General features: G+C 55.0%; 11 protein-coding genes across 11 annotated transcripts; 6 read left to right on the forward strand and 5 right to left on the reverse strand.

Annotated features, from left to right (window-relative positions):
* Positions 1 to 489: 489 nt before the first annotated feature.
* BBA_05427 (FYVE zinc finger protein) lies at positions 490 to 2,593 on the forward strand (the record flags this gene model as incomplete). Its single annotated transcript, XM_008600524.1, has 2 exons — positions 490 to 756; positions 812 to 2,593. The coding sequence occupies 2 exons, from the start codon at positions 490 to 492 to the stop codon at positions 2,591 to 2,593; spliced, it is 2,049 nt and encodes a 682-aa protein (XP_008598746.1).
* Positions 2,594 to 3,255: 662 nt separating this feature from the next.
* Positions 3,256 to 5,758, reverse strand: BBA_05428 (start control protein cdc10; the record flags this gene model as incomplete). The annotated part of the gene is made up of 2 exons (XM_008600525.1): positions 3,256 to 5,562; positions 5,633 to 5,758. The coding sequence occupies 2 exons, from the start codon at positions 5,756 to 5,758 to the stop codon at positions 3,256 to 3,258; spliced, it is 2,433 nt and encodes an 810-aa protein (XP_008598747.1).
* A 1,385-nt stretch (positions 5,759 to 7,143) lies between these two features.
* Positions 7,144 to 8,265, forward strand: BBA_05429 (uncharacterized protein; the record flags this gene model as incomplete). Its single annotated transcript, XM_008600526.1, has 1 exon — positions 7,144 to 8,265. The coding sequence occupies one exon, from the start codon at positions 7,144 to 7,146 to the stop codon at positions 8,263 to 8,265; it is 1,122 nt and encodes a 373-aa protein (XP_008598748.1).
* Positions 8,266 to 8,363: 98 nt separating this feature from the next.
* BBA_05430 (Acyl-CoA N-acyltransferase) lies at positions 8,364 to 8,978 on the reverse strand (the record flags this gene model as incomplete). The annotated part of the gene is made up of 2 exons (XM_008600527.1): positions 8,364 to 8,884; positions 8,942 to 8,978. 2 exons carry the CDS (start codon positions 8,976 to 8,978, stop codon positions 8,364 to 8,366), a joined length of 558 nt encoding a protein of 185 aa, XP_008598749.1.
* Positions 8,979 to 9,694: 716 nt separating this feature from the next.
* On the forward strand, positions 9,695 to 10,834 carry BBA_05431 (choline/ethanolamine kinase; the record flags this gene model as incomplete). Its single annotated transcript, XM_008600528.1, has 1 exon — positions 9,695 to 10,834. One exon carries the CDS (start codon positions 9,695 to 9,697, stop codon positions 10,832 to 10,834), a length of 1,140 nt encoding a protein of 379 aa, XP_008598750.1.
* A 363-nt stretch (positions 10,835 to 11,197) lies between these two features.
* Positions 11,198 to 12,505, forward strand: BBA_05432 (uncharacterized protein; the record flags this gene model as incomplete). The annotated part of the gene is made up of 1 exon (XM_008600529.1): positions 11,198 to 12,505. The coding sequence occupies one exon, from the start codon at positions 11,198 to 11,200 to the stop codon at positions 12,503 to 12,505; it is 1,308 nt and encodes a 435-aa protein (XP_008598751.1).
* A 959-nt stretch (positions 12,506 to 13,464) lies between these two features.
* On the reverse strand, positions 13,465 to 15,137 carry BBA_05433 (pantothenate transporter liz1; the record flags this gene model as incomplete). Its single annotated transcript, XM_008600530.1, has 3 exons — positions 13,465 to 14,477; positions 14,553 to 14,855; positions 14,936 to 15,137. 3 exons carry the CDS (start codon positions 15,135 to 15,137, stop codon positions 13,465 to 13,467), a joined length of 1,518 nt encoding a protein of 505 aa, XP_008598752.1.
* Positions 15,138 to 17,494: 2,357 nt separating this feature from the next.
* Positions 17,495 to 18,944, forward strand: BBA_05434 (uncharacterized protein; the record flags this gene model as incomplete). Its single annotated transcript, XM_008600531.1, has 3 exons — positions 17,495 to 17,808; positions 17,874 to 18,567; positions 18,636 to 18,944. 3 exons carry the CDS (start codon positions 17,495 to 17,497, stop codon positions 18,942 to 18,944), a joined length of 1,317 nt encoding a protein of 438 aa, XP_008598753.1.
* Positions 18,945 to 19,285: 341 nt separating this feature from the next.
* On the reverse strand, positions 19,286 to 20,966 carry BBA_05435 (amino acid permease; the record flags this gene model as incomplete). The annotated part of the gene is made up of 2 exons (XM_008600532.1): positions 19,286 to 20,793; positions 20,861 to 20,966. 2 exons carry the CDS (start codon positions 20,964 to 20,966, stop codon positions 19,286 to 19,288), a joined length of 1,614 nt encoding a protein of 537 aa, XP_008598754.1.
* Positions 20,967 to 22,643: 1,677 nt separating this feature from the next.
* On the reverse strand, positions 22,644 to 23,195 carry BBA_05436 (uncharacterized protein; the record flags this gene model as incomplete). Its single annotated transcript, XM_008600533.1, has 1 exon — positions 22,644 to 23,195. One exon carries the CDS (start codon positions 23,193 to 23,195, stop codon positions 22,644 to 22,646), a length of 552 nt encoding a protein of 183 aa, XP_008598755.1.
* Positions 23,196 to 25,692: 2,497 nt separating this feature from the next.
* On the forward strand, positions 25,693 to 27,908 carry BBA_05437 (glycoside hydrolase family 2; the record flags this gene model as incomplete). The annotated part of the gene is made up of 3 exons (XM_008600534.1): positions 25,693 to 27,248; positions 27,335 to 27,721; positions 27,776 to 27,908. The coding sequence occupies 3 exons, from the start codon at positions 25,693 to 25,695 to the stop codon at positions 27,906 to 27,908; spliced, it is 2,076 nt and encodes a 691-aa protein (XP_008598756.1).
* Positions 27,909 to 27,974: the final 66 nt, after the last annotated feature.

Here is a 27,974-nt window from a genome sequence, read left to right on the forward strand (position 1 = left end):
ATTTGTTAGGACAGGCCGGTATAGCACTCTTATAGGCCCGCCTTTGATAATTATTAGCAAGCAGCCCAACCGCCAGCTACAAGTCAAGCAGTACACATGACCTATACCACGCTTGGAAGAATAATCCCGGTTCTCTTAATTGACGACATCTTTGTAAATGTACATTTACCATGGATTTCGTTGCAAGCCAAGATTGGCCTTCCTAACCCCTCCTACTGGCCACTCAAAGACTGATCCCTCGCTCCACAGTCTACACCCACAAGGCGGCCTTCTGCAGGGGTCTCCACCAAGCCAGCTCTGCTGGTCACAGTTGGCCGCCACCTGCCATCATCATCCTACCCTCTGCCAATCATTCCGCACTTCTGGATGCCAACAGCGCCAGAGGCAGCTCGAACACCAAAGGTCGTCTCGGGTTGCTGCACTGGCGGGTCTCATTCCAGCGACGCACCAGAAACTTAGCTCACGGGAACTCGCAAGCGGCAACACGAAATGTCCGGCCGGAAGCTCGGCGGTGGTCGCATCCTAGGCAGCGGCAAGGGCCTTGCGCCGCCTTCCGTTGCCCCTCGTGCCTCCAGCCCATTGGCACCGTCCGAAAGCACTGTCTCGATTGGTTCCTCATCGCTGTCGCCGCCCATAAGCGGCAGTTTACCGGAGATTGGCCATGACATCGGATCCAGCATCAGCGTCGGCGCGCAGCCCAAGGCCGGGCTATCCAGCGATGGTGGCCTTGTTTGTCCGATTTGCAACGAGGAGATGGTATGCGCCAAGGCGCCCAAGTCAACGGCCACGTGCTCACAAAACAAATCATTAGGTCACTCTATTACAGCTCAATCGACACATCGACGACAATCACCAAGAACTACCCGCCGAGGAGCAAGACGAAGTGAAAACATGGTTCGACAAGCAGGTGCTAAAGGCGAAACGCTTTCAACCGCTGTCCCTGATTAACCAAAAGCTTCGAGGCTTGGAAGTGTTCGAATCCAACGAGACGGTTCAGCCCATTCAACCGGTCTCGCATACTCCTGGGAAGTCGCAGGAAGTCCACATTGATCCCGAGGAGCTCATCACCAGGTTCCACTGGCAGCGATCAACAGGGCATGATCGGTGTACCGATCCCACCTGTGGAAAGAATCTCGGGGCTATGAATGGTAGCATCAATTGTCGAAAATGTGGGCGATTGTTCTGCGGAGAACATACCATGTACCAAATGAAATTAAGTCGGAGCGCGGAACACGAACCTGTCCGCGGTGTTTGGGCCCGTGTCTGCGAAACTTGCTACAAGTCTCGAGATGGATACAACGACCACACAGGGGTCTCAAAGGACCACACAACTGCTTTCTCGGAAATTCGAAGAAAGCGTGTTGAGCGACAAAAGCTCGAAGTCTCTCGACTGGAGAAGCGACTGACCAAACTGACCAGATTACTGGTCGATCCATCTGATAAACCAAACGGCTCTATACTGTCGCCAGTCAGCCAGTTGACGGGACAAAATAATCAAAGAAAAGCAATTGAACAATCTGTCGTGCCTTGGGAGGACGATGAAGCCGTATCAAAGTGCCCATTCTGTCAACAAGAATTTGGCACCTGGACATTTAGAAGACACCACTGTCGCATATGTGGTCGAGTAGTTTGTGCCGACATACAGACGGGTTGTTCGTTCGAAGTCAGTCTTGAAGTTGCACCACGTGAGTACACCCGACAACGACACCCTTTTCCAGTTAGAGAGCAGGTCCTGACATATGCAGCCTCACAACAACCTACTGAGAAACCAGCTCCCGCGACGGGCCTCGTCAAGGTCGACATTCGTATGTGTCAGGACTGTAACCACACGATATTCTCTGGTAGAGATTTCAACGCCTCATTAGAATTAAAACCCGCAGATCAGCGAGCGTATGAGACCCTACGGCAGTTTGAGCGAGGCATCCGTCAGCTTCTGCCATCATTTCACCGCGTTCTGTTGGCGCTGCAGCCGGACAAGCTAGAATCTGGCGAAGTTGATCTGAATAAGCCGCCGCCTACGCGGGCGCAGATCCAAGAAGCAAGTAAAATCAGAAAACGTCTGATTGACAGTTTCGGGAAATACGGCATCGCCGCGAAGCGTATTAGAGACTTGCCGACGCAGAGCCCAACACAACAACGGTTGCAAACGGCCATCTACACATACGCGAGCACCTTTTTGCACACTAATATGCTGCCGCTAAAGAGTCTTCCGCAGCTCCTGCGCAACCAATCGTCCCGATCCGCGCGGTCCACGCCGCACCTCTCCGTGCACTCCGCCTCCTCAGGCCTGCGACACACGGAGCTCGCCGAGTCTGACACCGCTTCGCAGGCTGCCAGCGAAGCAAGCACCGTCGTCAGCCAGCTCGAGACGGAAGAAAAGGGTCTGCGCGAAGGCCTCGCCGTACTGGAGGAACAGCGCTTCATGGTGGAGGAGATGTTGCGGGCAGCCACACGCGCGCGGCGCTTCGAGGAGATTTCTGCATTGAACCGCAACATGGACGAGCTGGAGGCGGAGATCACTGCGCTCAAGGGCAAAATTACGAGCGTGGAATCTAGATGGGAAGGCGTATATCGGGACGGACTAGCTTCGTGATGGAAACGCCAGCGTATCTAGCACGAAGTCTTTTGTTTTTATGTTTATAGGCATTGCGTGGGCGTTCATGGCGTGTGCGCGGCAAATCATGTCTGCAAGAATACAGACAGTCTCTTTTCTTGATATCATTCTGTCCCATTTATCATGTCTAGACGGGCAACATCTCGATAGACACTACATTCATCGACTGAAATCACCAGAGCAGACTACTACAAGACGTTGTGAATGAGATGCGCAGTAAGGCTTTAGATTTTAAGAGAACATGACGGTGCATCAGCATCGTGATGAGATATCACAAGGATAGTCTGCGATAATAGACCGCAGATGAAGAGCAGAAGAAACCTACGCCTTGGCCGCGGCCGGCTGGCATCACACAAAATACCCCATAAAACAGTTAAACACCAGAGCTTTCCCTCCGTTTGCAAAAAACAAGCAAGGCTCACGCAAAGCAGACCAAAATAAAACAAATTCCCAACAATGTTCTCACGAGCGCCGTTTCCGCCGTTTCCAAGAACCCCATTCCCGAAACCCTGTTATAAATTATGCAGCGAAATTGTAACAACACCCTAGTATAACAAACAGTTGGAGAAAAATGGCGAGGAGGAATATGTACAGATGCCGAAAGTTGCTGAAGAATGACAATTGGATGGAGACGCGCATTACTAGTGCACGACACCTTCGACACCGCCTAAGAAGCGTCTGACGCGGTCAATCTCCAGCTCCTCGCGTTCACTCTCAACGGCCTTGAGCAGGCCGTCAATGACGGCATCGACATCATTCTCGGCAACGCCGGTGCACAGAGCCACGACGCGGCGGTACTTGACTTCCACATCCCGACTGCGGCCCTGGAGGGCCTGAACCATCTTGCGGGTGACGTCACGACGGGCCTCGATGGCCCGGATGCGCGCTTTGAGGACGGCGGTGGACGGCAGCATGCCCTCGGCACTAAATCCGCCCGCGGCGTTGTGCTCTTCGGCTGCCTCGAGCATCGCGCCTAGCTCAGTCTCCCATGATGACGAGGGGTTCGGTTGCGACGAGCGCGACTGCTCATTCATCAAACGCGTTTGTTCGTCTTCGCGGGCGTGCGCTAGGTTGGCGACTTTTCGACGGGCGAGCTGCTGCCTGGTCACTGATGCTGTAAGCTGCTCAATCTTGCGGCGCGCATCGCCGAGCTGTGTGGAGGTATTGCGGATGTTGGCGTGCATCGAGTCAAGGCTGACTTGCTTCGTCTTCATTTCCTGCTGGAAGGTGGAGCTGGTCTCTCCCAAGAGGTGCGTGATGGAAGCAATAATCTCGTCGCTGCTTTCGCGCATCTTTTGGCTTGAACCAGGGGCGCTTGGCTTCTCCGAGATCGCCTCAGCGTTTTGCTTTTCCTCGACACTCTCAACACCAATGCCAAAATCAACCGGCCGAAGACCCACACGATTGGCAATGTTGGGGTCAGCGCCGACTTCAAGGAGTTGGGACACGATGCTCTTGTTGCCGATTCTGGCAGCAATGTTTAAAGCAGTGTCGCCGCAGCTGTCCTGGGCGTTGACGATTTCACTCATGAACCGAGCAATGCCCATCTTGGGAATAGTAACTTGAGCGCCGTTCGGTGCGGCACCATTCATGCCCGCATTCTGGCTGCTGGGCACGCTGCCTTGACGAACAACCCATTCAAGCAAGCTCTCCAGGTAATATCGACTTGCTGCATTACGACCTTTCACAGCACTTGTGACGGCAATGTGATGCAAGACAGTGCGGCCTTTGTGATCCCGGGCCTCAATGGTCCCGCCCAGTACCTCTAGCAGATCAGGGAAGGATCCGTGGTCCATTGAATTCGTTACAAGGCAGGCGCGTATGAGCGGGGTTTCGCCAGATGCATTGACCCGGTATGGAGAAGCACCAGCGGAAATCAAGGCCCGCAGGAGAGGCATACGCGACAGAGTAGCGGCCCAATGCAGAGCAGTATGGCACTGGGAGTCTATAGGCATGTCGAGCTCGCTTTGGGTACAGGTGAGGAGCATATCGTGCTTCGAAGTATCGTCGGCGGAAGTGTCCATGAACAGACCCATAAGCATATTGCGCTTCGCCTCGGCGCCTTGAGACAGCTCGAATGGAAGTGGTGCTTGTGATCCGCTGGCTTCCTCAATGGGTGATCGGTCCTGGATGGCACTCTGGGGGTACATGAAGGAATCGTTGGGTTCGGTCGGAGATCCGGGGAATGCGTTCGCATAGGCGTCCATATTTTGACTGTAGCCTCCAAAGCTATCAGCCGGTGTCATGCTCACTCGCTGGCGCTTCCGGGGCGGTTCAGCCTCGGGCATAGGAGCTACGCCGTTGGGCTGTTGCGTCGAATAAGCGGAGTCGACGTGTTGGCTGTATTCCGAAGCAAAACTCTGTTGCGAATTTCCGGGAAATTCATCGCCATTCTGCATCGAGGGCTGTCTGCTAAAGCTGGGTGGTTGGGATGGGCCGTTTCGGCTGCGCGGGTTGGGTGAGTCGAATCGAGCCTTGCTAATGGCGGCGACAGCGTGTGAAGCGGTGCTCGAGATATTCTTGAAGAAGGTGCCGTTGACGCCATTGGGTCTCCCCTCGGCGCTAGAACTGTACATGCGTTTCCTTTGCGCAGCCATAGCCTGCTCCTTGGTAGGTGTGTTGAGATCACCTTGGCCAGCGACGCCGCCGTCCTGGCCCATATCGTAGGTCAGCAGGGGGCGGAGAAGTTCCTCGACGCCATATGAGCGGCAGACTTCGACGCCGCGCTCGAACTTGATCCAGGTACCCTGATATTTTCCGTATCCTCCCTGCACCTTTTCATGCTCCCCGGTCTGGATTTCCTTCTCGAGGATTTTGGTTCGTTTGCCCTTGTCGACGCCTGCGACCTTGAGAATCTGGGTGGCATTTAGACAAGAGTCATGGCGCCGTCGCATGACAGCGATACCGTTGACTTCCATCTCGTAGACATCGACTCCGGAGTAGGATGCCTGTAAACCTCCATGTTAGCAAAAGGCATTTCGGGGAGTGAGAGCCTTGGAAGTTGCGTATGGTACCCACCGAGTAGATTTGAGGAGCGTTGGGGTTGATCGTGAAGCCGCGGTGAAAAGAAGCGTTAGGGGGCGCCTGCTGCGACTGCTGGCTCATGGTGAAGGATTGCTGTGAAGATTGCGAAGCGGACGGCATGATGGGCAGCGACTATACGAAGAGATCTCAGTGGTGATGCATATAGCTGAAAAGTACGCGCGATGCGTGCCGCGGCGGGCGAGTATCGGTAAGATGGAAAAGTGTAGACAATACAGTCGTCCGGGTACAGAAAACGCTCTTGTGCGAGAATGCGATATGACCTGCTGTGATAGAGAATGAGATGACAAGGGTGAGTGAGGACTGCAGAGAATGAGGCCAAAGTGGGCGGGTAAATGAAGTGGTTAGAGCTGGTCAGAGGTAAAAGGTACCTCAGCCGAGGGAGGGGCTTCAAGCGTGGTTGCCCTGTGAGTGTGTGATCACGGGCGGAGCCTAGACCAGCAAGCAGCGCTGATGAGGAAATACCAAGTTTGTGGCGTCGGTGGTGTTGCAGCACTCGTGCGCTGTAATTCTCTCGTCTTTTAATATTGATTCCCCAAGAAAGGATTGGTTCAGAAAATCGCTTCTGTTTCTGTAGATCCGACGAGAGGACTATTGGTCCAAGGCTTCGAAAGCTACAACCGCAACGCTCGCTTGATAACTCTGCTTGTCGCAGGTACAAATGTCAGGTGCCGCGCAGTGGAATGGAGGCTGCCAAGGGTCGTTAATTGATTGCAGCAAAGAACGTGTCCGTTTCGTGATTTCGTGTCTGGTCGTGTCTGATCGTGTCGCGTCCGACCGCGTCGACGTGTCTTTGCTGTGGGGCATTCTAAAGTGGTTTCATTTTTTACCTCTGCATTCACGACACTATTACGCCTATCAATCTCCATCATGCTGCTGAGTACAGATGGATGTATCCGTACTCCGTGGATACTTGACACTGAAACCAAAAAGCCATCGTTTTGTTGAATCTTACTATTGGCCTGCCTGCCAGTGGCTGGCAAGGTCACCCATGTGGATCTGGGCACAAGTTTGAGCATCGCAAACGGTACAGGGCCATGGTAGGCTGGTACGCAACAAGCTGACACGGACACTTGCAGGTGAAATGCTTCTGTGTTTCAACACACAAATTAATTCCTGGCGTATGAATGCTTTGACCGATGAAGACATCTGTTCTACTGACGTTAGTCAACTACCGTCCTCACATCCACCACAGCGACAACGCCGCGCAACAACATCGGGGTGCTCGGGACGACCAACATCATTAATCATTACATTCACTCTTCCTAATCATAAGTGAAAATTTAATTCAAATTGGTCTACGGATTAATTGCGTCACCTTATGGTGTAAATTCTATTAAACCCTGTCGCTGCTCGGGGTAGGGTTTTGGCTAGCGTCAGGATCTGCTTTGGCGGTACTCCACATGCCACCCGATCGGAAAAAAGAGCTTCACTCCGCTTCACTCCTCTATCTACGGCCACATTAACCCCGTCAAGTGCAACAGACAATGCCGGCGCCGCATGCAGCCGCCGTGACGCCAAAAAAGGGTCTTTCCATCTACCGTCGGCTGCTGCGCGAATGCTCTTATCTCCCTCCCGCCGTCCGTCCGACTATTCAGCACCTGATCCAGACGCGATTTCATCAGCATCGCAAATATGACCCTCGGGCCGAATCACACTGGGGACGCGCGCAAAGAGTGCTGCGAACGTTGTCTGCCGCCAACACGGGAAATCGAAAGTGCATGGAAGGTCTCATCTCGAAAGCGTTTGGCCGGTCCGGGACGCGCCGGCGGCAGCTGATGAGTGAGTTTGTCGTGCCGCAGGGCGTCAAGGACTCCGAGGCTCTGGAGGCGCTGACGAGCGGAAGCGACCTAGCAGATACAGCGGATAAAACCTCGGCCGACGCGACAAAAGTAAAGCAACCGATGGGAAATCCCAAGAATCGCTTTTTCCTCAAGTGGGATCAACCGAAACTCCTGCAGCTACTGTCATCGCTGCGCCAGCGTCAAAACGAAGCGAGGCCCACCTCCCATTTGCTGGGATCCGCGGTCAAGACGTTGAACCCAGACGTTGACGTGCCCAAGGAGAACATCTGGGGCAACCCGCCGGCGGAATGCGTCGTCAACGCCAAAAGGGCAAGGTGGTGGCGCCGCGCCGCGGACAAGATGCCGCCGCCTCTGAGCAAGGGTGAGTGGGAGCTGCTGGGACGCTTGAGTCGCGGTGCGCAAGAATCGGGCGAGTGGCAGATGCCGGCTCGACGAACATGCGTCGGAGCTGCTTCTGAACACCCTAGGGAGAGTCAAGCGGTGGCGTTGATGCGATATGCAAAACATTCTGCGGCCACGGTGGAGCGGGAACGCGGCTTGAAGCGCATCGCGCGGTCCGGCCAGCAGGACGCCGGGCCGTATGGTCCCTCGCACTCCGGCAACGGTCTCTCGCCGCGGTGGTTCCGACGAGCGTATCAACGTACATGGTTGCTCACGCCCAAGATGGAGCAGAACCCGCGGACGCTGCAGTACGAGTTTGTCTTTGGAGATTTGGCCAAACTCAGAGACGCTACCCCACAACAACAGTGCATCTTTGACGGTGTTGATGCCAAAGGCCAGCCGTTGAAAAAGTCGGCTAAGTAGCGGATGCTAAAACATGACTTTCTTGTACATTTTGAATTTCTACTACATTGCATCTGCCGGAGTTTAGTCAACCACATCTGCTTTTTCACAACCATCTCTTAATCCAACAGTCCTGCGAGCTTGGTCAGGCCATCGTCGGTGACACGCATCGTCATCCACTCATGCATGCCCTGCGCGCCCACACTTTCGTAAAACTTGATGCTCGGCTCGTTCCACTTGAGCACCGACCACTCGAGGCGCGCGCCGCCGAATGCAACGACCTCCTTGGCGAGCTGCACCAGCAGCGCCTTGCCGTAGCCGCGGCCGCGCTGCGACGGCCGCACAAACAGATCCTCGAGGTAGATGCCCGGGCACGCGCGCCACGTGCTATAGTTGTAAAAGTAGAGCGCCATGCCGACCGTCTCGCCCTCAGGGTTGGTCAGCAGCAGGCAGCGCGCGGGCCGGCTCGACGAGGTGGGCTCGGTGCTGGGCACGTAGGCGGTGGTGTTGGGGTCGGACGGCGCGCCCGACGGCGCAAACGCAATTGTGTTGCTAAGGGTCTCGATGGTGGCCTTGTTGGCGTCGGGCTCCTTTTCGTAATCAGCAAGCGCCTGGATCAGGTCGAGGATGATCGGAACATCTGTAAGGATCTGGTGTTAGAGCGGTCGCGGGGTTCACTTGGCGGGGTCGGACCTACCCTCCTTGCGAGCGTGACGAATGACACCGTCGGACATGATGAAAGCGACTGGATCTGGAGATTATTGGGATCCTGTAGGTTCCTGATGTGATTGAGACAAGAATAGATATCTTTTTATGTAGCAATGGATGTCGAATCGAAACTTGTGGAAGCTGTGGAAGTGGTGGAAATGGGTTCACGCCGCTTGCGATGCCGGCCGGCGTAGTGTCAAAGGGCGTGGCGGGGCGTGGAATGTTTCTTGTAGGGCGTGCCTCGGCAAACTTGCTAGGGAGCATGCGCAGGCTTGGCTTCCGACAACTCTGTATGTGTGAATATGTTTTCCAGACTGGTCTATTTACCGGTACCGGATCGAGATATGGTCTTCCCAGCGTGTTCGATCGCATTGCCTGCTGGCAACGTGACGTCTGCAGACGCCACTTTTCTGCCTGTGCAGTGCCGGCAGATTGAACAGCATGACCAATTGTAGACGACTTGAGTAGAAGGTTGGACCTGGACTAACGAGTCTAACTGTCCATCATGGAGATGCGTCTCAGAATACATCGTACATGCGGCGATGAATTACCAACTGGCAGTAAGTTTTCGGGTTGATTTGCCGTCTGGGCCCAGAAATATCTGCACTGTTGAGTCACTCGCCGGGCTAACTCTCTATCTACATTGAGTGAGAAAGGGATGGAAAAATGCTTTCTGTTGCCAAATTATCAATAGACCTTATTCTGACACTATCAAGACCTTGAGAGTACACATCTGGACGCCATGATTTCGTTGACACAGCTTCCATTCGCCTTGCCAGAGGACAAGGTGCCTACCCAGCAAATCGCCAAGGATATCATCGCCACGTTTCTTACCAAAGAATGGCCGAAACAGGATTCCGAGTCCATCACCGTCACGTATAGCACCTCGTTTACCAATCCTAGCTGCGTCGTGGAGCGGCCGGTGCCAGACGACGACGGCCCACCCGCCGAGCCCCTCAAGCTCTTCATCAAATTTCACCGCACGACCGGCTCCGACTTTGAAGCTTTCCGGCACCTCGTGCCCACCAAGCAGGAAGAGGCGCTGCTAACGTACGAGTACGGCCGGTCTGGCCTGGGCGCTCGCGTCTATGGCATGTTTGAGACGCAGGACGGCACGCGCGGCCGCCTCGACGAGTTTCTCGACGCCCGACACCTGGAGCCTGAGGATGTCGAGGACGAGGCTCTTCGCGCCGACGTGGCCCGCGGCCTCGCCACGTTTCACACCATCCGCGCCGCGCTGCCCAAGAAACCGGTTGCGAGCTACTACACTTCCATCGGGAAAGGCCTAAGAGCGTACCACGGGCTGGAGAAGCTCAAGATGCTCGGCCGTGAGGGTGGCGTGCCCATCGACGACCTAATCGACTACGACATTGCCGGACGTTGCACCGTTATTGTCGCCGCGCTACAGTCCATGTCCGCCAAGACGGGCTGGTGCATCCACGACATTCAGTCGATGAACATCCTCGTCAAGAACAATCCCACGCCCGACGAGAGCCGGATCACCCTCATTGACTTTGAGTTTGTGTTTGAGAATTACCGCGCGTTTGACATTGGCGGCCACTTTATGCAGAAGTTGTTCAAGTGGTTTGACACGGAGAGCAAGATTGCCCACTGCCGGCCGTACTCGGAAGCAGAGGAGCGGCACTTTTGCGACGTGTACGCCGCGCAGTGGAACGCGCGGACAGGCGAGGCGGACTCTGGGGCGCAGGTGCACAGAGAGGCGCAGCTCGGGTACATGCTGGCGACTGCGTTTGACATTCACAACATGCTCTGCTGGATGGAGCAGGAGGGTGACAAGGATCCGCTGAACCTGGCGGGATTGAACAAGTTGTTTGCTGAGTTTAAAGGGCGGTACGAGAAGCTGGGCCTAGAGGTTGCTTGATGACGAACGAGGCGAGAGATGTCTAATTTAGCCTCTCATCGAATGCAAGGCGGCGATTCGCCGTCATCCGTCAAGGCTTCCTATATCGGCCAAGCGAATTGCAACTCTTGTGCTCATCTTCATCACATAGGGAGCAAACATGCTACACCCGACTTACACAGCATACGGCTATTAAATAGTTATGGACAGGTTGCACAGCAGTTGTGCTCACTCGGGCCGCGACAGTCAAGGAGCCTTATACTACTCAGCGTTATCGGTATATAAACCATTGAATGCACTTTATATAACAGTAGAGAGGCCGTAAAGCCTTGTGCATGTTACGAGGACTCTGAAACCAGGCACTCAAAGTAACATCCCATCATCATGGCCGAGGACAACCCCTCCTTCAGCACCGACAGCCATCTCCAGATTGGCATCGAGATTGAGTTCGTCGCCCCCCGCAACACCGCCTGGGAGGATGAGCATCTGCCGTTTGTGGAACACTGGAACCACACGAACCTGTCCAAGGATGCCTGCTTCCACCGGCTCGCCGAGGCGCTCCACGCCGCCGGCCTGCCGTCCTGCTACCAGATGAAGACAACGCCGCTGCGGTGCTCGCGCAACCCGCTCCTCGCTGCCGCACCGCGCGACGCCGTCGTTCTGCAGTCGTGTCGGCTGCTGGGCGACCCGCTGCGGTTCCGCGTGCGCGACGGCCGCGCCGGCATCTTCCGCTACTGGCTCGTCAAGGGCGAGCACAACCTCACCGACGTCTCCGCCTACAAGACGTGGATCGAGTGTGAGCTCAACACACCCATCCTCGCCGAGGCTGATGTCGCCGTCGGCCCCATGCCCCAGCTCGGCACCGCGCTCGCCGCACTCCACGCCGCCGCTGCCAACGCCCCGCCGCACGTCTGCCCCCGCCGCTGCGGCCTGCACGTCCACCTGTCGCTCGCGGCGCCCGGCGGCTGCACCCTCGACTACGCGCGGCGCGTGCTGACGCTCGCGCTCGTCCTCGACCAGAGCGTGCTCTACCCGCTCTGCGACCGCACCCGGCGCGACTTTGGCCGGCCGTTTCTCTCCGCCGCCAGCCTCGCCAGCCGCGCCGACTTGCTCGTGCCGCACACCCCGCGCCTCTCGGCCCACGCGCTCGCCCACCTCCCGCGGGGGCTCGTCGCCGCCGAGGGCCGCGCGCTGGCGTACCTCTGGCACGCGGCGAGCTTCGACGAGCTGCAGCCGATGCTCGAGCACCACCGCGCGGACCTGCACATGGTCGCGCCGGTGCTGTGCAAGCACAAGCATGCAGCGCCGGGTGCGGCGGATGAGCCTCTTGGCGGCGCGACGGCTACGACGATCGAGTTTCGCTGCGCGCAGGCGTCGTTTTCGGCGCGGTTCGTGCGCGCCTGGGCGAGGCTCGTGCTGGCTGTGGGACGCGTCGCGCTGCTGCCGACCGACGAGTACCGCGCGGCGCTGGGCCGCATGTGGGCGGCGGCGCAGGTCAGCGGCGGGACGGTCGTGGAGCGCGAGGAGGCGACGATGGCGACGCTGGCTGAGCTGAGCGTGGCGGCGGTCGGGGCAGGGATGCTGGGCGGCGGGCTGGATCTGGCGTATTGGAGAGTGAGGTACGGCCTGATGCGGGCTGGGCGGAATCCGGACATTGATGAGGAAGGAAGAGCCGTCTTGGACCAGGACTAGTGCAAGCCAGGGTACGTAACAGCATAAATAGTGTCGTTTTCTTTTTCTTTTCTTTGCAAAGAAAAATTGGCCCTAGCAAGTATTGAAGATACTTTTGGTGATTTGACGCTTTACCTTTCATCCTTCCCATTTCAAAAGTTTGGCATACCTTGCGGAAGCGTTGACAAACTACTCCGTAAACCAACACACGTTCACCTCAGAGACAGCGCTCACCAAGAGGGACCCCCTCGTCAGGTCAAGAAAACGAACATGAAAAATAAACCCATTGTCGTCCTGCTCGTGAAGTGCGAACCGGACGAAAATCAATCGTGATTAATGTCGTCGTTCACCTCCGAAGTCGCGCGCCTTGTCCCAGTGTCACCGGCACCGGAGTGCCAAACGGGGCCTTTGGCGGAGTATCGTGAAATTCCAACGGGTCACACCCGCCACTCACTCCACCAACTCGGATGAGCATGGTCTTGAACAGTCAAATAAGTGGCAGCGTGCTCGGGACAGTAGTCTTCTTAGTTCCCTGTTTTTCTTTGCCTCTTTTCTCGATAAAATAAAGTATGGTGAATGCCACATCGGTAGAAAAAAAATAGGACTACCAAAGTCCTGCTTCAATCGTGTTTATAGGAAAAGCCCGATGCGGGGGTCGAACCCGCAGCCTTGAGATTGTGTGAATGCTCTTTGTTAAGAGTCTCACGCTCTACCGATTGAGCTAACCAGGCCAAATCTTATGATGCACTCGACATAGTAATTTTCGTTTTCGTTTGTGGCTCCGTTCACGCGATCAACAACGGAGGGGCATAATCCAAACAGCAGTTATGCCATGCATCTTGTAACTTCGCACTTGGGGTATATAAAATCGACAATTAGCCGGATCTCTTTCACATGGGTAAACATTTTGTGAGTGCCGACATTAAAAGGAAATACAGTTTGTCCATAATCCAGCCCGCGTACCAAAAATACATGCTTTGTTAGAGCAAATAGCGATAGTCGGGCGCGTTATCACCAAGATCGTCCTTTTCCTCTTGCGTCAGCGACGCCCCCGCGTCAGGCGGCAGCTGATTGCGTTTTCTGTTCGCATTCCAGCACATGTAGCCGTAGACAGCGCACGCCGCGGCCGACAAAATGAACCAGGCGAGACAGACGCTGTAGCCGGGGATGAAGCGGGGCGAGTCGCGCTGGAGGAAGACGTAGACGGCAATGATGCCGCCGAGGTTGCCGAAGCCGACCTGCCAGGCGCTGCCGATGGCGCGGCGGTGGTGGCCGCCGAGATTCATGTTGAACCAGCAGACAATGATGGGCATGGCGGTGTAGGCGCCGCTGGCGACAAGGAAGAGGGCGGCGTACTGGACGCTGGTGTTGTTGTGGACGCCGAGGAGGATGGCGAAGCCGGCAATGGCGATAGAGATGGTGGCAAGGGCAAAAGCGAGACGGTGGCGGATGCGGTCCGAGACGTAGGCAATGGCCATGGAAAAGACAAAGGCGACAGCCCAGGGTGGGACACTGCGCAACTGCGTCTCAATCTTGCCGTAGTGGAACGTCTGCAGGATGCCCGGCGCAAAGTAGGCGTAGCCGTAGGCGGGCACGATGATGCCAAAGTAGGCGAAGCCGCCGGCAATGACCTTGGGGTCCTTAAGGACAGTGAGAATGTCGCGCAGCTTGATGGGGCGCTCGATGGCGTGGTTGCCCTGGTCGGCGGCGAGGCGCGCCTTGACGTAGGTGCGCTCCTCCTCGGACAGCCACTTGACGTCTTCGGGAAAGTCGGGGAGGAGAAAGTAGATGAAGAAGCTGACAAAGACGGTGAGGGCGCCCTCAAGGATGAAGATCCAGCGCCAGCCCTTGTAGCCGCGAAGGCCGTCCATCTTGCCAATGGCGGCGGCGAGGAGACCGCCAAAGGCGCCAGCGAGAGTGGTGCTGTTGAAGAAGAAGGAGTAGCGCTTCTGGGCTTCGGAGCGCTTGTACCACATGCCGATCAGGTAAAAGGCTGGACATGGTCAGTAGAGAGTCAAATTGTACAGTTGTCTCTGCTTTGAAAATAAGAGAGAGGTAAAGGGCTCACCTCCGGGAAACATGCCCGTCTCAAAGACGCCGAGAAAGAAGCGCGTAGCCAGGAGCCCGCTGTAGTTGGTGACGAGACCCTGCATTATGGTGGTGAAGCCAAAGAGCAGCATGTTGATCGATAGCCATACGTGGGGTTTGAACTTTTTGAGTAGGATATTGGAGGGAATCTCAAAAAGGCAGTAGGGAACAAAGAAGATGACGAGCGCCGTGTTGTACTTTGTGCTGTCAGGATTTCCTGGCTCCTCGAGGTGGAGGTCCTTGGCAAGGTCGAAGACTTTGGCATTGGCAATGTTGACACGATCTGGCGGGGGAAAACGTCAGCGAACCGCGCGCAGGTAGTCGAAACAAAAGAACGGCGCAGATGGATGCGCAGCAACGTACCCAGGAAAGCGAGCAGGTACATGATGCAGAGAAAGGGCACGACGTGGAGGTCAATCTTGGTGAGGATGCGGCGCTCGGTGGTGCCCGCGGGGACGGAGATCTCGCGGACGGGCTCGGCGGCCTCGAGGACAACGGCATTGTCGTTGGAGGAGCCGTTGAGCGAGCCGGCGCTCGACTTTTCGTTGGCGACGGCGACGCCCATGGTGAAGGATGGGCGTGAGAGGCAAGTGTTGGTCAGCCTTGGGTGTTCGTGGATGGACAAGTGGTGAAAGCGGGAGAGAGGCGCGCTTCGGGGACCAGGCAGCTCATATTCATTTCCAAGTACCCAGCAGGCAAGACATTAATAACTCTGCGATGTCGGTGCTCTTTTCGCTGATGGGTTCCTTGTTAGTTAGCTTGGGAGCTGGCTGGCTGGTCAGCGGCGAGCCTGGTCGGGTGTGGATCTGGTGGCGCACTACTCCACGCCCAAAGGTTTCTGGGGCGCTGGGGATAGGGCCGAATTTTACACTCTTATTTGCTCACTATTGAGTGTTCCAGCCAGCCGAATCAGAGGGATAAAGTTTGACCATACTTCCCCACGGGCTCAGTGTAGTAACCTGCGGCTGAGAAGGCTGGACTGGTTTGTGGCTTGCCACCCCCGCGTTGGGTTCAGTTCCGAACCCATTGACGGGAGGAACCCTGCCCTGTAATAATAGAGAGAAGAAAATTCTTAAATCCCGCTAGGGTCGGTTCCGAAGCTCTTGCAGCGGCGACACATGGCTGTGCCAACACTTGATGCCTTGGTGGTTCTCAATGCAACCACACTTAACACGACAGCTGCCGACCCTTCCGCACGGTGGTAGAGGCACGTCCTAGTCTACAGGCAGTTGTGGGACATCGAATGTTGAAACTAAAAAAAGGCAGAATTCCGCATTGATTCGTTCGTACGGGCGTCGCAGATAGTGGGTGCGCTATCCAGACACTGGCCCGTTGGCCGCGGACCCTGACAGTCTCAAAAACAACCCTTGGCCGCAGACAGTTACCTAATTCTCACCAGTGGCCGCCAACGCGACTAGACCGACCGCCCCAGTCTGGGCCACGCTCTTGCCTTTAAATCCTCGCGGTAGCTTCAAATGTCTGCGTTTGCAGTCCTACAGCTGCCGCACGGCACACGACTGATATTTTTCTCTTTCCCTCTTCTTTCTCTGCAAACTTTTCTTCTTTGATCCTGCATTCTGTAAAGGTGCAAACAAATCTTGACTTTTTCATTCCCCCGCCGCAAGCCACCGTTCCCCCACGATGACTCCTTCAGTCTAGTCCACGTTCCGCCCTGGCGCCACCAGAAAAATCCAGCTTTGTCCGTCTCCTTTGTTCCGTCCGCCACCAGCCCGCTTCGGTTCAAACACGACATCGTTGCCGCCAGCAATCACTCAATAGTTACCTTGCGATGATATACTTTTTTTTTCGAGCATTATACGAGCCGCTGTTCAGCAACATACTTCTCTCCTGATTCATACATCAGCTCACACGTAGCCGTCCCATTCCCTCCGCGTCTTGATGTCTTTCTACCACCGCCGAAATACTTCCACCGCGGTAATGCGGCGATCCGGCTTCGGTGCTTAGCCGCTGGTTAGCTGCTTCTCTTTTTCATTGTTGACGCATCTTGCATTTATATCAACGTTCATCGCATTTCAATCGCTGATCCCATTGGCACCCATCCTTGCCCACCACCGGACAATGCGGCCCTGCATTGTCGCGACAAAAGCGTCACCAAATAGCATGCATGTCGCAGGCCGAGATCGACACTACCGCTGCATGCAACCCAGATTTCTGGGCCACATTGTCTTTGTACATAATTCGATTGCCTAGAAATCGTGGAACAGCGGAAGAAGCATGGAATGCTTGCATCAGAACCGCTGCCAACTGGATAGTATAGTGCTCACCGCCGGCGCACATAATTCCGTCGGGAACGCTTGCGTGTGATGAATGGAAGGCTAGAACAAGGGAATGCAAAATACTTTCAAGTAGTTTGATGCATTGGATTTCGCTGGCAGGAACAACATTACGCCCACCAACGTCAGCCTGAACGTGTAGCTTGACCAAACACCTCTGCCGGCCAGCCCATCATTTTTCTTTTTGACCCGCGCCTGCATGCGCACGCTCGCATTAAAGAAGAAATTTAGATTCACATCATTCTCACCTTTCGCATACCGACACTATCACGGCAAGCTGCGCCTCGATAAAGAACCCCACCGAGCCAAGCGCCGTTTGCACCGTGTAAGTGAGTGCACTGTGAGAAGACATAAACAGACTAACAAGACGGCAGTTGCTCAGATTCACGGCTCTCTTCTTTTTAAGCGTTCACCTATAATACCGCGAAATCTGTTAATCCGCTTCACTATATCTCAGTTCACTGATTCATCTTTCCACACACACTCTCCCTCTTCTGAGTTACTCTCTACTTATAGCTTCCATCTCCCTTTAGGACTTGGATCCGCAGCCCTTTCTGGCATAACGAGAGCATCGAAACCTATCCATTCTCTGCCTCTCTATCTTACTCCTTCTAGCTTTTCTTTCACTATGGGCGGCTTTGCGGCGAGTGGAGGTGCTCCCACTCAAGGCTCCCTTGATCAACCCTCGGAGTTCCAAGAAGACATCCTCTGGGACTTAGAATACGACTACTACTCGATAAGTAGTGATAGTGGCCCATCGATCAACTTCAACGGCGGTGACGGTGATTTGACGATGGCCTTTTCTGAACCAAGCATCAAGAATGAAGCTGGTTTTGACGAGTTCAGTTTAGACGGGAGATTCTGGCCCGGCTATACTCGTATTCCAGGCCTCACCATGCTCGCGCAGAATTCTCATCTCCCCATATCGGACCCATCTCAAAGGTAAGTCAGGGTGCCGAGGACCAGCTCACCAACGATAAAGAAACGACTGACAGACCTGCAACTAGTCACGAAGTTTCTTCTTCATATTCTCTCTACCAATCGGAAAATTCAGTCTTTGAGGCGCCAACGCCCCCAATAAACTATACCACCCTGAATACCGACACGAGGGCCTACCATAGTCCCACAAGCGACGTCTTCTCCATCACTCTCCCGCAGGCTCCCTTTGCCACCGTTGTTGCGCCATTGCCCACCTCGCCCGTCCGTTGCAAGCGGGAATCGTCTTCCGTCTCTTCCACGTCCACCGTTGACGGCGGAGGCCGCATCAGCAAACCAAAGCAGAGGGTGATCAAGCATCATCCCAACGGCGGCAAGGATCCCACAACGCCGCACCAGCAGAAACTGCGAAGCCTCATCGACGCTTCCGCCACCGGCGTCTACCAAGCACACATTGCTTCCGCCGAGGCCGCGGCCGCCGACCAAGCCGAGTTGATGCGCATGTTTCGCCTGGCGCCCAAGCTCTGCACCAACCCGTCGAGCGACTCAACGTTTCCCGTTCGTGATGCAGACAAGCGAGAGTACGTGCGTAACATGTACGACGCCATCTGGGATTGGTCCGACTACGTGGAAATGGGAAAGACGCTCGGCTCAGCCAGCATAAGCGCGAGCCAACCTGTGCCGTCGCGCGCGGAGCAGCAAAAAAAGGTGTTGAGCAACCCGCTCAACGACTATGTTGTTGAACAGCTCTGCTGGCGTTTGCTTGTACGTACCACGACCCCCCGTCGTCGCATTGCGCGGCAGCTAACCAGAGAAACTGTTGTTGGTCGCAGAACTTTGCGGAAAACGCACAGCAGGGCATACCCACTGTCGACTTTTGGGCCGGCGCGGATGGGGCGTGGGAGTCATACGCGACGTTTGGGGATCGCGTGGCCGCCATTGGCGACAGTCTGCGCAGCTCCAAGCAGCTGGTCAAGTCGCTGCTGACGGCCGGCGACCGCTGGTGCGCGCGCATCGCCAACAACCCAAGAGGCGAGTACACGCACAAGGTGAATAACATGAAGGTCAATCAGCGCAAGAACGAGCGGCTGCGAGAGGCGACGAGCGCGCGGCGGAAGAAGGAGGAGGAGGAGGAGGAGTAGAAGTAGCGATAGTGGAGATTGGGAGGAGGGCAGGACGAGGGCACCTTGGGAATGTTCTTCTTTTTTGGCTTTATATGAGGACATATGTTAATGACTTGATGAGGCAACGCCCTGGGAGATACGATCGGCATTTTCTTTGGACTTTTACGGAGTTTTGGTTGCGAGGCCTAGAGTAATGCAGGCGCAGAGTAATGCAGGCGCAAACGCAGGAACACACACATTACGAGTTAGACACTTGGCATACATGACAGTTAACGAAAACGGCGACAAAGCATGGCCGTCAATACTATATTGTCGTAATGTATGCTATACAGGAGAAAATAAATCATCGCTATGCAATCTTAATGGAAAGTCCTCTCAGGAGACTCGATATGGGTGCCCAGCGGCTTCTTGACGAAGCGACTACGCTCCCATCCATCGATATCATCAATGTACGTCTCGCGCACAAGCTGATAGCGACCAATCTTGGGTAGCAGCTTGGTCCAAATGAGCCAGTAGACACCACCAGCGCCAATGACGCCAAAGCCGACGACGCAGTGAATCCAGTACGGCAGGTTCTCGTACACGTTTTGCCCGTCGGAGGGAGGTACAAAGGGCGCGACGACGAGGTAAATGTTGCTAAGACAGAAGAAGGCGGCGACGGGCATGGTGGCCTTGAAGGGCGGGTGCCAGTTGCGCTTGTCCTTGTTGCGGTACAGGTAGACAAGGCCGGCGCCGACAAAGGCGTTGATGATGGCGAGCGGATAAGAGATGAGGTTAAGGACAAAGTTGTAGGCGTCGCCTTGGGGCGGGGCGAGCATGGTGATTGTGGTAATAGCCCAGTGCTCAAAGAGGCCGGCGAGGGGCGCGTTGAAGGGGCGGTTGCTGGCCCAGAAGCGGGAAAAGGGCAGGACGCCCTCACGGCCGAGCTCCTGAACGAGGCGGCCCTGGGAGAAGATGACGCTGAGGACGTTGCCAAAGGCGGAGAGGGCGACAAAAACGGAGAGGGCGCGCTCGGCTGACTCGCCGTACATGTTGCGGAAGAGCGAGGCGGCAACGAGGCGCTTGGACTCGAGCATCTCCTCCTTGGAGACGGCGGCAAAGTAAGAAATGTTGGCGAGCATGTAGAGAATGGAGATTGTGCCAATGGCGAGGGGCGCGGCGCGCTTGAGCGTGTGGGCCGGGTTCTTGGTCTCACTCAGGGCGTAGTTTGCGTTGCTGTAGCCGACGTAGCTCCAGATGACATTGTAGAGGGCGGTTACGATGCCGTAGGCGCTCGAGTTGGTGCCCTCAAACGAGTTGTGGAAGCTGTTGTTCTCGCGCACCTTCTTGAGGTTGGCGAGCGGGGCGACGATGATGAGAATGATGACGAGGATCTTGATGATGCCGAGCGTGTTTTGTAGGCGGACACCCCATTTTAGGGCACAGCCGTGAATGAGAAAGGCCGTGGTGAGGCAGGCGAGGGCGATGCCGCGCTGGTTCCAGCGAGTGACCTCGACGCGGGCGGCATGCAGGATATATTCGCCAAAGATGACCGAGTTGCCGGCGGCCCAACCGAGCAGAATGACGTACCCGGTGTAGAGGCAAGTGGTAAGGAACCGCGGCCGGCGGTAGACGAACTCGAGGTAGTTCTTCTCGCCGCCGTTGCGGGGCATGCCGGTGCCAAACTCCATGTAGACGGCGGTGCCGGCGGCGGCGATGAGCATGCCAACGACCCAGACGAAGAGAGTCAGGCCGACGGAGCCGCACAGCCCGAGGATAGTGGCCGGGGTGGCGAAGATGCCGGTGCCGATGATGCGGTTAAAGATGAGGAGTGAGGCCGAGGGGATGCCGAGCTGGCGTTTGTTGTCGCGGGCGATCTGGTAGCGGGCTGACGGATTAATATTAGATGAGGGAGCTTTCTTCGGGCAGACGATTGCTAGAGAGAAAAAACTTACCGCTATCGTCATCGCTAATGTTTCCAACGACACCGACTTCAGTATCGCTGGCGGCCTTGAGAGGCGTCTGCGCGCCCGAAGGCGTCTCTTCCTTGGAAGAAGCCATTTTGGTCGCAGTTGGAGCACCGCACCGCGCCAAGAAATATTAAAAACGGCAAAGGACAAACGACGAGAGATAAAAAGTTCCGGGCCAGGGGGAAATACGCTTGGAAGGGGAGGCCCGAAAACAAAGACGAGGGGAATGGGGCCTATTTAAAAAAAAGAGAGGTTTTCGCCTTCCCTCTCCCGAGTCGGGGGCCCCGTTGATGAATCCATTTTCGAATTGCACCATGGGGAGTCGCTGGGCAGGCTGCTCAGCTGGGTCAATGGACCAGGGGCTGGATCCGCTTAGCTCAATTGTGCCATCGGACCCTAAACTTGGATGATGGGAGCACGAGCAAGGTTGCTGTTTCTAGACGATGGAGATATTTATGGAAGGAGTTGACGTTGCATGCCAGACGATCCGCAGGCAACGGGGGCTGATTTTGACATGTAAAATCGGGTTACGAAATACGGTGATTCATTTGATGCGATCAAATAGACGGTGTCCACGATCTACAATTCTATTTACGCATCGGCGTACAAAGTAGAGAGACGAGGGAAAGACCATATATCAAAAATTTTTAACGTTCTTGCCTTCTAGAAGGGGCAAGCCTCACAAGACGCCAATACTAGCATGGTCGATGACGCGATCGTGGCTGGACTCTACACAGCCAATTAAAACGGCCGCCTCAGCAAATTTAGCTGGATATGCCCCACCATGGCGGATACGAATTTCGGGCCTGTTTTCTTCGCCGGCTTTGGTGGCTTTTCTGTGGCTTGCACGCTAACAGCTTACAGGCATGGCTCATGAAATAAGGTATTCGTATGCCCTGCTGAATGTTGTTTGATTGGTTGCTATTGGGTGCTATTGAAACCACCTTCTTTCTTCTTGTCTTGCAGCAGAGCCATCTTCTCTTGTTCCCGCATCCGCATCCGCATCCGCCAGCTCGGGACCCTCCACAGACGCCCATGCCGCCCAACTCCCTTTCCGTTCCGCCACGTGTTTTGCTGCCACATCGCCCTCCATCGTCCCAGTGATGTGCAACCTTGTCGTTGTCGTTGTTGTCAGCGTTTGCATGCAAGATCGCCGCTTCTAGCAGCTGAGGCGAGCGCTCCATTCGTCCTAGAACCAAGCATGGCGTCGCTATTTTGCGTTTCGCTGTCTCGCTATAACCTCACCAAAAAAAGAATCACAAGGCCTGGCCCATGTTGCGTGATTTTGCATTAAAACGGTGACCTTTAAAGACGCCACCTACCTAATGGAGACAGTCTTGGCCGATTTCTGTCACAAGTACGAGTCGCTTTCGAATGTCAACCTTCAATGCAAAAGTGCAGCTTGCAGCCTCGTCACATAATGCCTCACGATGCCTATATTCGACGATGAGAAGATTTGATTTGAAATGTATTAGACTAATACCCTGTCTATAGAGGCAGTTGGCGCATTATTATCAACCCCTGTGGCGTAAATCACCCACTTGACGCCATTCTTGCCCGGTTCCTATTCCCACGTGTCGTCAGAGTCATAAGGAGAGTCGTAGACCAGCACAGTATGGCTTGGTCGAAAAAACAAAACAATTAAATAACGCTTGAGTATGCTGTCTTTTGACTTTTTTTGGTCGTGAAAAAAAAGCGGAAAAAAATCGAGCGAAACCATCCCTCGATGGTATCATGAACCAATGGCAAACAGACGCTCTTGCCGCGACTACGCAATAGCGCGCAGGCTCTTCAGGGGCACGTCCTGGTTCACCTTGTCGCAGCGAATAGTGCGATCCGAGTAAATCTGGCCCTGCTTCCAGTCGGGGTTCTCCCACGTGGTGTCCTCGCACTTCAGGTCGAGCTTGGCCTCGCTCTCGGCCCAGAAGCGGCTGCCCTCGCTGTCACACGTCCACGTCTGGTTGATGGCGAGCGTGTCGGCCGGGCGCGAGTAGCTAAACGTGCCCGAGGTCGTCGGGTTGCCGGCAGCGTCGGTGCAGTTGTAGTCAATGTTGCCGTAGAAGAAGTCTTGGAGCTGGTTGGACGCGGCCGAGCACTGGTACTCGTAGTCGACGGCCGGGTTGGCGAGGGTAAAGTTGACGTAGCCCCACGAATTTTGGTGCGCGGGCGTGGTGAAGGTATAGCTCGCGTGAAAGTCAAAGTCCTTGATCTGCAGCGCCGTGACCTTGCTCGATTTTGTCGTGCAGGCCCAGTTGTCGGGGCTGGTGGCTGGCGCGGCGAGGGCCGACGCGGCAAACAGGGCAGCAGTGAGGCCGTACATGGTGATGATGATGTTGATGGGTAGTGTGATGAGGGTTTTGAAGTGGGTGTATGTATGTGTGGAAAGTTGTATATGGACTTGGTAGATGAAATAGTTTGTTGGGAATGTGTACAAGATGAAACAAGCTGTCTCTGTGTCGTGAATGTGAAGAGTAGTGTCAAGTCATCCAACTACGAGTGGTCGCACTCCCCCTTCTTATACATGTTTCGACGCCAACCGACGAGCTCTTTTAGAAGCGGCGCAAACCCCGACAACCCGAAGAGCTGTCGACTTGAAGTGGCCGAGTCCACAATCAATGGAGAACTCGTAGAGACATTGCCACAATTGCTCATGCGCAAGAATACGTCCCGTCCACAGCCGTACGGGTGTGCAGGTGTGAATGCGCCTGCGCAAGGTCGCATTAGGGCCAAGCTTTTCATGACGTAGCACTGGGCTTTCGTATTTGCTTGCCCACCAGCTTTTAGTTGGTTGGTCAGCTAACTACCTTGCGGTCTAACTAGCGAACCGATTCGTCCATGATGATACCCGCCTAGCGCAGGGTCCTTTGTCCAATTTTTTTATTATGATTTATTTTATCTTTCTTTTTCGATGCTCCGTTGCAAACATCATTCGATTCATGGCAAATGCCTCGTTCACGCGCGACCACGGACATGCCGCCGCCACTTTGCGTCGTTGATGCTCGGAACCTGCCCTCAGGTCTCAGCTGCGCTGGGGACAACAGCAACAACACTCTCTGAAAGCTCCCTTATCTGTTCTCCCAGAATTCTTTCAAACGAACAAACAAATGTCTTTTTTTTTTACTTGTTTAATTTCCAAGGAAAACATTTCCTATGGCTTTGGCCAGAGCGAGACCACGACTCAGACATATTCCATGTCGTTCCCGAACCCTTGTCTGGAGAATGTGGCTTCTCCAAGAATAGATCACCGCGATCTGCGGGACCCCGCCCAAAAAAAGCTCGTATTGAAATCGGTTTCTGCGGGTGAGAAACTCATCGTCATGCGCTTGCAGATTTTTCTTCTATAATTATACCTTGGGCTTCGTTTTTCTCTGCCCGTCAGAGGAGGGCCAGAGCTGAGTTGTTACCGACCACCAAAAAAGCCCAATTGTTGTAATTTTAACCTTTCTCTGGACCCTAACCGCATTATGCACGTCGCCAAGACACCTCCTCCATCTACCCAACCAAGTTAGCCTCGGGATTTTGGAAATTTTGATGGATCATCTCCATCGCAAACAAAGCTCCTCCTCCAAAAAAAAATTCCGATGGTACCGAATAAGCCCATATTCACCCCTCAGCCCTCAGCTGCCATGGGGCACAGTTCAGCTCACCTCGTAAACCACGCATGTAATATATGCTTACTTGCATCACATTTGCGAATATATGACGCTCAAAACTGGAACTGTTTATGCACCTCTAATCCGTTCGCAAGCCTTTCTGCTTCAAGCCGGTACTTCGCAAACAATGCCAGTCCATCGCGTATTGTCTTTTGCCGCCGTGCCAAGTGTAGTTCATGTCACGTTGTACCGAGCGTATGCACGAAACATGCCCCCCGGTGCCTTATTTTTGCTATTTGGGTATTTGGACCAAGACACTCTTCGCCGTCACTGGTTGGGCGGCGGTGCATGTCGCAGGTTGTTCTACTGCACTACATACTCTTGCAGCTTTCAGCAGGGTTATGTCGTTGTCGCCTTGTCATGTGTCGGTAACTACCTAGTGGAGAGCATCTAGAAACTTGACAAGATTCCACAAGTGGCAGTGCTTCACCGTCATTACCGTAAGGCTGGTACTGGCTGGTACTGGCAGCTATGTGCGCACGGTTCTCGACTATTACGTCACATTGGAGATATCCAGCCCACCTAATCGGAACTGTATTCGTGAATTATACGTTGGAGTATTTTTCAGATCTCGTTATATTGGTGATTATTGCTCTTACATGCCCTGTTACTGCTTCAAACTTTGACTCGGTGGTACCGAGACAGCACGAATTCTGCATCATCGGTAATTATGTCGCCAGGTCCATTTTTACAGGTTCAATAAACATGTCCATAGAAATGCACGCTCATGTATCCATGGAGCTTCAATCGCATGTTTCCCCTCCCAGTTGCGGCTCGGCGCCGTCGGGGAGGGGGGCTGGATCCTCACTGCTTGACTGCCTGACAATGCGCTCCGTCTGCCGGCATTGCATTGCAACCTATACGAGGTTTATCAGCTAACTCGAGATGTATATGGCCCTGAAAAGTACACCGAAAATGTGAATGCATCGCTTTCAATAGCTTACACCAGCTTCTCCGCACCTGAGCATCGCTTCTCCATTGAAAGCGGCCTGCACGCCGGCCGTGATTGGCAGTTGACCAGTGATGTGCAGCAGAAACAACGCCACACGATGTCCAAGCTCTTTGGGCTGTGCAATCTATCTTCTACATTCAGGTAACACGAGAAAAATAAAACTCAGCGTCATCTCTGCGAACCTCGAGCATCGAGCTTAAAACCTTGCTGGTATGACGTCACCGCCGGACCTTGCGACGTATCCGCGCCCAGATTTTGTCCGTCCGGATTTGCCGTGGGAGTCGCTCAACGGACCCTGGGACTTTTTGTTCGACGATGAAGATGTCGGGCTTGATGCAAAGTGGCATATGCACGGCCTCCCCGATACCGTGACGCTGTCCACCACCTGTGATGACGATTCTACCTTGCAATTTGATGAGGTTGGCAATCACGTCACGCAGAGCATCGTATCTGAAACGCAGAAACACCTAGGGAATAATGCGCTTTACAAGACGTCTAATCAATCCGAGAACGCAAAGACCACTATACAAGTGCCTTTTGTATTCCAGTGTCCGGCCTCGGGCATCAACGATCGGGGTGTCCATGAGGTGCTGTGGTATGAGCGAGGCATCAAAGACCTACGCACAGACGACGATCGATCTCGGCGAGATGTCGTTTTGCTTCGCTTCGGCGCTGTCGACTACGAAGCCACCGTATGGGTCAATGGCCGCTTGAGTGGGCGACACCGCGGTGGCCACGTGCCGTTTGACGTGGACATTACCGATGCGCTCGACGGCTCCGCTCAACAAATCTCGCATCGCGTGACCGTGCGCGTATACGACTCTGCATACGACCTTGCCCAGCCGCGCGGGAAGCAGTACTGGGGCGCGCAGCCCGAGAGCATCTTTTACACGCCGTCTGGCGGCATCTGGCAGTCTGTGTGGACCGAGGTTGTCCCTCGCGCACGCATCGCGGACAGCTCCCACGGAACTGTGCTGCGATCAAACGACATCGAGGAGGGCATTCTACACTCTACCATCAATGTCTTGGGGCGTAGGGTGGCCGAGAGACTGGATGTCGAGCTGGAAGCCTGGTACAACGGCCATCGCGTCTCTACTTCAAATAGGAGACCTCTGCCAAAAGAGACGAGTTTGGCTGAGCTGGACCTGGACATGAAATTTACTCAATCATTTATTGAAAAACACCTGCAAACTAGTGTAGAGCATGTCAGTTACCGAAACGGTCCCCTGGCCGTGTGGTCCCCGGAAAGCCCTCTACTGTACGACGTCATCATCAGACTTTACGACTCAAAGAGCAACCTCGTCGACCAAGCCAAGACGCACGTTGGCATGAGATCCATCGAGTGTTCAGACGGCCTGTGGAATCTCAACGGCAAGCCATACTTTCAGGCGCTCTGTCTGGATCAGGGCTACTGGCCCGACACCTTCATGACGCCGCCGTCGTCGTCAGCGCTCAAAACGGACATTGAGCTCGCCAAGCGCATGGGCTTCAACGGCTGCCGCAAGCACCAAAAAGTCGAGTCCCCGGCCTTTTACCACTGGGCCGACACGCTCGGCTTCCTGGTCTGGGGCGAAATGGCGAGCGCGTACCAGTTTAGCAGCGAGTACGCGGACCGCTTCACCCAGGAATGGACCGAGGCCGTCAAGCTCGTCATCAACCACCCTTCGGTCGCGGCCTGGACCACGGCCAACGAGAGCTGGGGCTATCCCTCGCTGCAAGACGATGCGCAGCAGCGCAACCACATCCGCGCACTCTACCACTTGACAAAGTATTGCGCAGGCCCCCACCACCCTGCCCGCCCCGAGAGAACCACGTCACGATCTGCAATGCTAACAACTTCTCCCCTTCCTGCAGGTCCCTGGATCCGACGCGTCCCGTCAACGACAACTGCGGCTGGCAGCACGTCGCAACAGACCTCACCACGTTTCACGACTACAGCGATGGGCCGGAACTCGAGGGGACGTGCGCCAGCCTCGACCTGATCCTCGCTCCAAAGGCGGGCCGGGACGTCTTTGTTGGCGAGATACCGGGACAGGACCCCGGCGCTGGGCACGACGCCAGCAAGCCCGTCATGTGCACCGAATTTGGCGGCGTCAACATTGCGGCGGCGGCGGTGGTGGGCGATCGGGACTGGGGCTACACGACGGCGCAGGACCCAGACGACTTGCTGAAGCGCATCGAGCGTCTTGTGCGGGGCGTCGTCGAGGGCGGCCACTGCTGTGCTTTTGTATACACTCAGCTGTACGTCCGGGTTTCCCGTGGCTGCATGAGTGCAGACTAACGATGCTCTTTTAGAACGGATATCGAGCAAGAAGTCAACGGGCTGTACACGTTTGATCGAAAGGAGAAGCTGGATGCAAGCAAGGTAAAGGCTGTAATCGATGAAGCTCTCAAAGTATTCTACGACAGAGTGTCTGTCAAGTTGTGAGTTTGGATTCTGGATCCAAAAGTACCAATCTATAGTAGATCACAGTGTATAGGGCCAGAGCTCATC

This window comes from Beauveria bassiana, assembly GCF_000280675.1.
Source record: "Beauveria bassiana ARSEF 2860 unplaced genomic scaffold BBA_S00014, whole genome shotgun sequence".
NCBI lineage: Eukaryota > Fungi > Ascomycota > Sordariomycetes > Hypocreales > Cordycipitaceae > Beauveria > Beauveria bassiana.